Below are 11,737 nucleotides of genomic sequence, written 5' to 3' on the forward strand. Positions count from 1 at the left end.
AGAGAGAGAGAGCTGGAAACTTTGTTGTGTTTATTGCTCCAGCAATCAGTTGTTCATGTGGCTCCTGCAGAGACCTTGAATTTGGCCCTAGCACAAAGCACCTGCCTGTCATGTTCAGCTTCAAAGCCACTGAATTGCATCACAACTAAAAAACAAGCCAACTAAATGACCAAGTAGTGGAATTATTCTCGTGTTAAAAACACAACAGAACTAAGAAAATTGGTCTGAATTAAAATTTACTTATGATAAGTAAGCACATTGTTTTAATCTGACATAAAATTTACTATGTTAATTATTTTATGTGTACAGATCAGTAATATTAAGTATTTCAATTTTTTTGTACAATCAACCTAAACTTTTTCATCTTGCAGAATTGGAACCATATGCCCATAAAATGACAGCTACCCATATCTCTTTTCCCATCCCTGGTGAGCACCATTTTATTTCTGGTTTCCATGATTGTATTTTTAGCTATTCTAAAGTTATATAGTATCTATCTATCTATCTATATACATATATACATATGTGTGTGTGTGTGTATATATATATATATATATATATATATATATATATATATATATATATATATATATTTGTTTTGTTTTGTTTTGTTTTTCGAGGTAGGATCTCACTCTAGCCCAGGCTGACCTGGAATTCACTATGTGGTCTCAGAGTGGCCTTGAGTCCATGGCAATCTTCCTACCTCTGCCTCCTGAGTGCTGGGATTAAAGGCATGCACCACCATACCCGGCTAATATCCATATTTTTGAAGATTTTTTTTTTACTTAGCATAATGTCCTCAAAGTGCATCCATGTTGGATCATGCATCAGAATTCCTTCCTTCTAAGAGTAATTATTATACCATTGTATGTATGTACCACATTAATCAGAGGTTTCAATCCTGAGCAGAAATTAATTTTTGATCAATGTGATCACTCTGACACATATAATTAATATGTAATAAATAGAGATCCTCTATGAAATAAAAATTAAAAAGTAGAAAATTCTGATTTTGCCCACTTCCCAAGAAATACTTTAAGCTCTCTTGTTCGACTTCAATTTCATCTTTATAGTATTTATGTTAAGGTTTTGGCCAGTGGTCAAGCATAAGAAATCCATCTGTAATTTGTCCAAACAATTTTTTTTTCCTAGAGAAAGCAAAATTTCTTACACTTGGGGAAATATGCATGGTCATGACTGTGACTGAAATGCTAGAAAGATGTGAGTTTGAATTTTGTCCTAACTCACTAGCAATGTACTACTAAGTTAACTATTTATTATTTGTTATCTCCAAGTCCATGTTTCTTTGTATGTCACAGATAGTGTCACTAACTACACAGAACTATTTTCATAAGGATCAAATGAAATTGCATAGGATTTAGCCCATAGAAAACACAATGAAAGAACATTATTGCTATTTTTATAGACATTTGTTTGTATCCATGTGATACTTTTGTCTCTCCAATAGTCCTTCACATGAGTTTCCTTGGATTTACAATGATCCCATTCATTTTATAATTAATATAATATATTATAGTATTATATTATAAATATAATAATTCCCATTATAATAAACTGTCACATCCAATTTTAATGAATTTGGTTGGTCCCAAAATTAGACATATAAAATGGGCATATATTTGTAAATTGGAGTAGTCAGGAAAGAAAAAATATAAAACATGGGAGCAGATCTACAAATTGACTGTCTTTAAGAAGTACAGTCATACTTCCTGATATTTTTGAAACCTATTTGTCCTTACTAATGTGATGGACATGGAACAGTGATATTGGGTTATATTCCCATTTCTGTAGACACAGAAATTCAGGTGTACTTCCTTACTTTCTATTAAAAGTCAAGTAGCATATATTTCTTGAGATTTAAATAAACATTTAAGGAATTTTCTAAGAATGTCACAACTCCTGTGATGTTGGAGATTGTCTAGATGTCTAAATAAACAAACAAATACACGATGTGTATTAAAATCAATTTTAACTTTTTATCCAATTAGATAAATACAATGAATTACAAAAAGATAGAGAAACATTTACCTGGCAAGGAAAAATTTCCAGTATGACCAACAAACTTATCTGTCATCTGTCCAAATATGATCATCATGAGGGGAAGACCTGACCCATGAGCTATGGCCATCATGGTGCCCAGTAGCATAAACAGTTGATCCTGCCAATCAGAGTATCGGAACTGAAAAAAAAAAGGAATAAAACAATTCTTAGCTTGATAATTGGAATTTCTTTTTTCCACAATTATATACTTTTTGATTCTAATTTCAAGACAACATTGTTTTCATAGGTGCAAATGTAAATATATATTAAATAAGAAGTAAAATGTAATCCAAATGGTTATCAGATTAATTCCATCATTCTATACATTTCATACTCTGTGAAAAATTCATTATGTGGAATTGGTATGTACTTTGGGTGAACGATTACACTATAATCAAAGGGACAAAGGTTTGAATCCATTAAGAAATATTGCAGGCTGGAGAGATGGCTTAGCAGTTAAGTGCTTGCCTCTGAAGTCTAAGGACTCCAGTTCGAGGCTCCATTCCCCAGGACCCATGTTAGCCAGATGCACAAGGGGGCACATGCGTCTGGAGTTCGTTTGCAGTGGCTGAAGGCCCTGGTATACCCATTCTCTCTATCTATCTGTCTCTCTCTCTCTCTCTCTCTCTCTCTCTCTCTCTCTCTCTCTGTTGCTCTCAAATAAATAAACAAAACAATTTTAATAAAAAAGAAATATTGTTTGATCTCCAGGAGTTTATAAGGGGTGAATTAAGGATAGCTTGGGGTAGACAGTTAGAACACCCCCCCCACACACACACACAAACACCACCACCCCCCCACACACACACATCTTTCACAACAGTGAATACAAAGAATAATTCAGAAGGCCAATTTAAAATAGGAAGCAGGGCTGGAGAGATGGCTTAGTGGTTAAGCGCTTGCCTGTGAAGCCTAAGGACCCCAGTTTGAGGCTCGGTTCCCCAGGTCCCATGTTAGCCAGATGCACAAGGGGGCGCACGCGTCTGGAGTTCGTTTGCAGAGGCTGGAAGCCCGGCGCGCCCATTCTCTCTCTCTCCCTCTATCTGTCTTTCTCTCTGTGTCTGTCACTCTCAAATAAATAAATAAATAAAAATTTAAAATAAAATAGGAAGCAAATAGACCTTCTCAATTTTGAGGACTAGATTCCTTTAAAATGTTAAGTTCAGGCTGGAGAGAAGGCTTAGCAGTTAAGGCATTTGCCTGCCAAGCCAAAGGACCCAGGTTTGACTCCCCAGGACCCATGTAAGCCAGATGCACAAGGTGGCACATGCATGTGGAGTTTGTTTGCAGTGGCTGGTGGCCCTGGTGTGTGCATTTTTTTCTCTCTCTCTACCTGCCTATTTCTGTCTCTGTCTCCCAAATAAATAAATAAAAATTTTAAAAAGGGTTTGCTTATGTTTAAAAAATGTTAAGTTCATTTTAAACACAGCTAGATAGCAAAGTGCAACAAAATTTCTGTGGGCGTTAGAGAAGTTTTGTTCTGGAGATGAGGCTCATGAAGGATGAGGGACCTGGAAGTACCCTCCAGGTAAGAGATAAATTTAAAATCATACTAATTTCACAAAAATATCCTAAATAAACCTAAAGGTACCTGGAGAAACATCTGGAAGAGTGGAGGAAGTAGAAGACATTTTTGGGAGTAGCAACGTGGCTACAAAATACATAGAGTACTTAAGGAACTCCCTGATGTGGAATTCCTCAAGATCATAAAGTACAGCAATGGATATTAGAAACAGGTATAAAAGTCTAGTGGACCTCACCAAAGATTTTGGACTTAGTAGTAGTTGTGTGGGAGATGGACACCAACTATCACCATGAAATGCAAAGCCCCTAAGAATGAGCCACACTACTGTCTTTCTAATATTCAATTTTACCTTTTCTCAACATTTTTGAGTAGTCTTCTCTCCTTTCTTCTTCCTCTGCCTTTCAGGCTACATTATCTTTGCTTATTTTTATGTGTTTGTTTGAGAGCAACAGACAGAGAGAGAAAGAGGGAGAGAGAGAGAGAGAGAGAGAATGAGTGTTCCAGGGCCTCCAATCACTGAAAACGAATGCCAGATGCATGAGCCACCTTGTGCATCTGGCTTATGTGGGTCCTGGGGAATCTAACCTCAAACTGGAGTCCTTAGGCTCCACAGGCAAGTGCTTAACCACTAAGCCATCTCTCCAGCCCCTACATTTTCTTTGGCAAGTTTCCATTTCTGCTACATCTTATTCAGCTCTTGCATTTCTTATTTCTTTAAACTTTTCACTCTGCCCATTTTCCCCACACTTCCTTTTGGAGAATATGTAATGAGTCCAGATGGTGGAGTGGTGTCTTTGAGGGGTGAAGCTGAGTCACACTGGGTCAATACCATTAGTCTGAGGTTGGAAACACACAGTGAGGATTGGGTATGTGTGCACACTGTTCTCAGAAAGTTCCAGAAGTTCAACTGTGGTTGAGGGGTGGCTGTGAGGGCAAATTCCACCATTAAACACATATGGCAAGTTAGAGTACTGAAAGAAAAAGGTCAGACCAGAAAAAGTTTGGAAGGGAGCAACAAAAATCAATAGCAAATGGAAAAGGATTAATAAAGTTGCCTACAAATAGGATAGTGTTCTAAGGATCAGTTTTAGTGGCTCTTGGGAAGGAAGATGAGTATGCAGGCCTTTCAACCAGCATACAAATCACAGGGAGGGCCCAATTGTCCTATAGTGTTGTTTTAGTGGACCGTGGGAGAGATTTTCATGGTGATTGAATTCAATTTAAGTTTCTACGGTTAATTTTCTGTTTGTTCATTTTTGAGGTAGGGTCTCACTCTGGCCCAGGATGACCTAGAACTCAATTTCTAGTTCCAGGCTGACACTGAACTCACAGTGATTCTCCTATCTCAGCCTCCTGAGTGCTGGGATTAAAGGTGTGTGCTACCATGGCAGGCAAGGGATAGATTAAAAATCATATTAATTTCACAAAATACCCTAAATAAACCTAATTTATTTTCAGTAAATTTTTTCAAGAAAACAATATATTTTTAATTCTATTATACCACAGTTTTATTCTGATCTCTTTCTAGATAGCCCCCCAAAGCTATTCAGACCATTAATAAGGATAAAATTGGGGCTGGGGAGATGGCTCAGCACTTAAAGGTGCTTTCTTGCAAAACCTGATCACCCATATTCAATTCCCCAGCACCCACATACAACTAGATGCACTAAGTAGTACATGTGTCTGGAGTTCGCTTGCTGTGGCTGGAGGCCCTGTTGTGCCCATACACATTCATTCACTCTCTCTCTACCCCTCTTTCTCGCTGTCTCTCTCAAATAAATAAAAGCCTTAAATTTAAATTAAACTGAAACTAAAATTATTAAATCAAGTAAAGATGTCTATATTTCTATTTTATAGAGCATAGTTTTCTATTTTTTTAAGGGGGCAGATTTTTAAACTGGCATTGAAACCAGATTTTCTTATTAGTTATGTACACAGTGTGCATACAGTCATGCTGGTATCATCGTTAACCTCCTTCCTGTCTGCCCCCTCTGCAGGGACCCTCCTTCATTGGGGAACATGGGTTGCGCATTGTAGGGTTAGTCATCAGTTATGGGTAAGAGGCAATGTCCCTGTGCATGGTGACCCAATGTGAGGCTCTAACAATTTTTCTGACTCCTCTTCTGCAAACTTCCCTGAGCCATGTTGGGTTTGTTTTAGGTTTACTTCAGTGATGAGGTCTTGGGAGCCTCTCTGTCTCTGGATATCTTGTTTGGTAGGAGTTGAGTGTTCTCTGTGTCTATCTCCTTTACCCTTGTGCTGGTACCAGGTTCACCAAGAAAGCAGCACTCTTGATTGAAGCCAGATTTTGTTTTACCAACAAAAGCACAAATAAGAAAACATTTTTACTCTTACTGAAACATTTAAGACAACAAACACTAAGAAAGAAGAGGGTGGGCTGGAGAGATGGCTTAGCAGTTAAGCACTTGCCTGTGAAGCCTAAAAACCCCAGTTCAAGGTTCAATTCCTCAGGACCCACGTTAGCTAGATGCACAAGGGGGCACATGCATCTGGAGTTTGTTTGTAGTGGCTGGAGGCCCTGGCGTGCCCATTCTCTCTCTCTCCCTCTCTCCCTCATTCTCTCTCTGTCTGTCGCTCTTAAATAAATAAATAAAAAGAAACAAAACCAAAAAAATATTTAAAAAAAGAAAGAAGAGGGTGAAGAGGGATTTGCAATGATGACAGAAGTATGCAGTGTTGGTGCCTTTGTGCCCATGTACTCTAAGTTGGTGGTCTCCTAGGACATGACACTTAGTGCAGCTTCTTTTAGCTCCTAATGCTAAAGGAGGACTGTCAGCTTGGAATCCATCATATTCACCAAAAGTAGTAACTTGGCCTGACTGTCTGAGACAAATGAACTCTGATTATATTTCTTTCAAAAAATATGTTGGTTTGTCTTGTACACTCAGAAAAGTACTGACAATGGCTTAAAACAGAATCAGAATTCTTAATTGTTAAAACTTAATTATCAAAACTTAACCAATTTCTTGTAAGCCAAATATGAACATTTTGTTTTAAAAATTCTATGGTTAGGGTCATGGAGCTGGCTCAGTACATAAAGGTGCTTGCTGGCAAAGCCTGCATGCCCAGGTTCCCCAGCAGCCACATAAAACTGAATGCAAAGTGGTGCATGTATCTGTGATCCCAGTGTTGCCTACCACAGTGGGGGATGGGGCGGGAGATTCCCAAGATTGAAGGCCAGACTTATTTGCAGGGACAAGAGACCCTGCCTCACAGAAAGAGGAGCGGAAACCTCATGGCTCTCCTTGGATCTCCCCACACGTGCTCTGACACACTTGAGTCCCCCTGACCCAGATACTCTCTCACACACACATACAGCACAACACAAAATAAATAAAAAAATTAAAATATATTAGTTAATAATCACCTTCCTCATAAACAAGCTTATTTAAAAATTTTGTGGGGTTGATATGAACTATGTGAGAGATATATTTTCCTGAAATTGGTGAGTTTCCATTGCATAAAGAATACTGTATTTTTATTTTCTTTGTGCACAATAGCACAGGTCTAGCAAGGACCATCTACAACTTCTTATAGATAGACTTAAGTACCTCCTTAGTTGCTATTGACTCAAGTTCACAACTTTGAATGAAAGGAAGGTTTATTCCCACTGAATATTTCACAGCTTACCAGTGTCAATGGTCCAATCAAACTCACTTTCTTCATTTTTTCTTGATCTTGGTTGCTAAAAAAAATGTATATATTATTGTCTGGATTCAAAACTGTATGAACAATCAGTTAAACATAAATTCTACTAGTTAAGATATTCAATTATAACCTTTTCAAATATAACAGTGACATCTGACATCATCACATTTATCAACTGTAATAAATGCTGCAAGGCAGCCAAGTACAATGGTAACTGTCCAAGGTACTGTACGAACATATGGATAAATAAGAAATGGTCGCCTGTCTTAGAGAGTTTATACACAGAGAGAAGATGAATATGATAACACTTTGAAACATCATTTATGTGATAATTTTTATTTTAAAAGCATATTTTAAACTAAAATTAATAAAGACCACTTTTCTGTAGAAGTGGGAGAAATGGTTAGGGAATCCTTTTTATTTCACTTTCAACACACATCCAAATTCAAGTACTTTTCCTTGTTTTTCTTGCTGTACCCAATACAACAGCATCTGTCCAGCATACCCCCCTGCCTGCCCCAACTTCCTTCTATGCCTACTTCAATCTCTGGGCAACTTTCAACCACAGTAATCATTTAAAAACTCAAGACACAGCTAACTATGGTGGTACACACCTTTAATCCCAGCACTTGGGAGGCTGAGGTAGGAGGATTGCTGTGCATTTGAGGCCATCTTGAGACTACATAGGGAATTCCAGGTCATCTTGGGCTACAGTGGGACCTTACTTCTAAAAATTAAAAAAAAAAAAAAAAAAAAAACAACCTAACAAAAAATCAAGACCTCCCAAGTTTCTTCTCTACGCAAACAAGTATAGTGGCTCCATTTTTCTCAGAGTAAAAACAAAAATCTTTCCAATGGCCTCTAAGGCCCACATGCTCTGTTTCCTCATCACTCTCCTAACCGCACCTCCCACTCCTGGCTTCACTCTGCTCTGAGAAGACATGGCCCTTCTGCTGCCTTGTGCATGACACCAAACCCGCTACTGGTTCATGGTCTTTGCAGCAAGGCTCCACCAAATACCCATAACTCTCTCCTATCATTTCTTTCCAGTCTTTGCTCAAATATGCCTTCAAAATTAAACATACCTAACCACTCTACTTAAAATTAAGTACTAGGGCTAGAGAGATTGCTCAGTGGTGAAAGGTGCTTGCTTGCAAGGCTTGGTGGTCTGGGTTCAATTCCCCAGTACCCACATATTGCCAGATGCACAAAGTGGCACAAGCATCTGGAGTTTGTTTGCAATGACAGGAGACCCAAGGTGCTCCTATATGTTCATTTTCTCTGCTCCCTCTCATCTCTCTCTCTTTATCAAATAAAGAGACAAAAATATATTTTTAAATTGTTAAATATTTCTTTTGTATTCTTTGGTTTCCTTAATGTTTATTCATGCTCATTACCTTCATTTATGTTGCTCTCCAAGTCTGTAATGTAAACTCTATGGAGACAAAGTTTTATAACCCAACAAACTCCAAGTTTGTGATAAAATTTTCCTTCTAATATTTGATCCCATAATATGTAGAACATTTATTACAACCACTGGGTGAGTACTTGCCACTAAATATGTTCAAAAGAACAGCCCACATATTATTTCAGCATGTTTGCAAGAAGCATATTACTCACTCCCAATTTGCACTAGGTAACAAAAGTAGAAATAACATCATTTGAATGCATCTTTGGTCTGATTTTTACAAAAATTAGTGCTATCTTTAATTTATAAACAGTAGTAAATTATTTTTAACTTTCTGTTTTGGGCTATTTATTTCCTCCTTTTCAACAGAAGGCTGTGCACCCCACTTGTGACTCTTCCTTGGGCTTCAGAGAGTTACTACACTGTAGGCACCAAATGTTCAGTCAGTACAACACATAAATAGCTTTCTTCATGAAAATGCTATTAATAGAGTCGCAGTCACCCTCTGCCTAAATTTTTACATGACAAAACCCTTTCCCTTTTATATTAGATGAAATACCATCCATCCGTTATATGAACAAAACCAATTTTTCTCTGAATAAATACCACAATTCCTAGAAGGACAGAGCAATGCCACTGTCCAAACAAATTAACAGGCTAAAATAATGCTTCAGTTTAGGCATTAGATAGGCATATTTTCAGTTAGCTAATCAGGCCTGTTGCAGCTTGAGGACAAACTACAGAACCTGATAAATTTGTCCTCTGGGTGACAACTCCATGACACAGAGTGGCCTGCCATGAACTTAGAGACTGTAATAGCCTCATAAACGGTTTGAGACTAAGACAAAAATGATTCACTACTCCTTCAGTGAAAGAGGAAACAGGCACACACCATCGTGTGGACCCTAGTTGAAAGTCACAGAATGTGTGCTTCAGAAGGCGGGAAGAGGACGAAAGTGAAAGTCAGAGTCAGGGCTGGAGAAAAGATCCACTAGCAAGGCCTCATGAGGTCCCACCCTCCACACTTGAACTTGAAAACCAACCGATTTGGAAGCATGGTGTAGGGAAGGACGAAGCTGCTCCTCATATCCCTCCCCAGAGAGGAGAAACGGGGAACCAGCCTAGAGGTGGGAGGAAGGGAAGGGGCTGAAACAGGAGGAAGAGAAATAAGCAAGAGGAGGGTAAGTTTGGCTTCACTACCCTAGTTCAAAAGCTCAACCGTCAATGGCACATGCCTAGCGCTCTGTGAGCATGAATAATCAAGTGTCTTAAACTTAATTGTGAAAGTTTGAATTATATAATACAAAGAATGTCATACAACACCGATAGTCATGGAATTGCCCGTGCACAGAGGGAAGGGGCATTTTTGAAGGCAGTCTCTTTCCCGTGAACCTATTGCAAAAGGAGCCTCCATGGCATCCCCGAGGCCACTGAAAACGTCTGCGTCAAGGTCACAAGCTCAGACAGGGTTTCAACCGGTCTTGCCAACTTCTTCCCAGAGCTGAGATAGCCCGGCTGACTGGCGCCTAACGGAAAGCGGCGATGTACCTGCTGCTGCCCAGTTCAAAGTCGCCGCCCGCTGTCCTGGAGAACCCGGGGGTTCCATTCCTCGCCGCTTCCAGATCCATATCAGCCTGCGGAGAAACCACAGCTTCAGGTCCCAGTACGCCCGGCCCAGCCCCCGCGGGGACCCCCGAGGAGGCCTCGAGCCTGGTGTGGGTCCGGGGCTCCGAGGCCGGTCCTTCCGCAGCCACCCGCCCGCGCCCCGACTCCCCGCCGCGGCCTTCGTCACCTCGGCCCTCGCGCGCGCCTCTCTGCAGTGGCCGCGGGGCGGGCGCGCGGTCGCTGCGCCCCGGGACCTGGACTTTGCTCGGCGTCTCCGTCCCCGCCCCCACACGCGGCAGGCGCCCGCGCCTCCTCCCGCTGCGGCGGGGACCTGGGCTGGGCCCCAGGAGCGGTTCCCGCAGCCGGGCCGCGGGCTGGTTCCGCAGGCCCAGCGCCCGCCCCGGGGGCCCAGTGCGCAGCCCTCGCCGCCAGGGGCGCCGGGCCTCCGCTGCCGCCCACCCGGGCGAGCAGCCAGACGGCAGGTCTGGGCAGCCCCAGCTGCTCCCGATAAGCCCGCGACCAGCCTTCTGCCACCAGTGCCCTGCGAGCCTCGCCCGTCAGGCCACTCAAACCCCTGAAAGTGACTGTCACACTCCTTCTACGATGGGTTTTCTTTCCAAGCGCGTTTTGCGAACACTTTCCAGTGGGCCCCTAGAGACTGATGGGTTCCCCAGTCTGCATCCCTAGTTCCCTTACCACCAACCTGCACCAGCTGCAGGGATGGCGAGAGATAACCAGGTGTGGGCCAGAATCGTCTCTTCCTGCTCCTTGGAGAAAAGGAATAAGGAATACTTATGGTCCTCTCTGGATACTTACAGACACAGACCTTTAAGGCTGAAAAGGACTTAGATGGCCCTCTAATTGAAACACACTTTTACATATGAAGAAACAGATGCCCAGAATGGGTGAGTCCGGCCCAACACCACATCAATAGAGCTGGTGTCCAAGTATAGCACCCAGGTTGTCTACTCCAGTCTCAGATCTCATACTATGCCAAATTGTCTCTACTCCTAATATCTATGCGAACATGGTTTCTGATCCCCACTCCCCAGTAATTTCTCCACACCTCCCAAAAGGAAGGGCTTAAAACAAGGACTTGGAAGCCAGTGAGCTTGCAACTAACTCAAGAGCTTTGTGTCCTAGTCTGACTTTCTTTTTTTTTTTTTTTGTCTGACTTTCTTTATTTCTCCTGACCTCGGTTTCTCCAAGTGTAGTATAAGAATTACCTCTTATCTCCCTTACTAATCTACCCTGAAATTAGTGTTGAACCTAAAACGTAGTACTTGTTCAACAAATGGCTTGCCTTCCTTCTGGTCAGGTCGCTGGTTTTCTGCTAGTCCTTGTTCTTTTATCTTTAATTTTTATCAATTTTGTTGTATGGACACATCATGTGCTGGCCCCAACCCCCTGCTCCCTGCCCCCATTCCATTGAGGGCCCTCCTCAGTGGTTTACCGGTATTCATCATGCA

The 11,737-nt window shown here is 41.1% G+C and overlaps 1 protein-coding gene across 5 annotated transcripts in view; it reads right to left on the reverse strand.

The window, feature by feature from the left end:
• Abcb4 (ATP binding cassette subfamily B member 4) overlaps positions 1-10,533 on the reverse strand; it is a 71,044-nt gene extending 60,511 nt beyond the window's left edge. For 2 of the 5 annotated variants that reach the window (XM_045160933.1, XM_045160932.1), the window contains exons 1-4: positions 10,456-10,533; positions 10,212-10,297; positions 7,238-7,292; positions 2,050-2,200 (exon numbers count right to left, since the gene is read on the reverse strand). In XM_045160933.1, coding sequence (XP_045016868.1) covers positions 2,050-2,200; positions 7,238-7,292; positions 10,212-10,291 — 286 coding nt within the window. In that variant the 5' untranslated portion in view covers positions 10,292-10,297; positions 10,456-10,533. Of the gene's footprint in view, positions 1-2,049; positions 2,201-7,237; positions 7,293-10,211; positions 10,298-10,455 lie in introns of those variants that run through there. The other 3 variants (XM_045160934.1, XM_045160931.1, XM_045160935.1) reach the window with 2 other exon arrangements.
• Positions 10,534-11,737: the final 1,204 nt, after the last annotated feature.

This window comes from Jaculus jaculus, chromosome 10, assembly GCF_020740685.1.
Source record: "Jaculus jaculus isolate mJacJac1 chromosome 10, mJacJac1.mat.Y.cur, whole genome shotgun sequence".
In the NCBI taxonomy this organism is placed as follows: Eukaryota; Metazoa; Chordata; class Mammalia; order Rodentia; family Dipodidae; genus Jaculus; species Jaculus jaculus.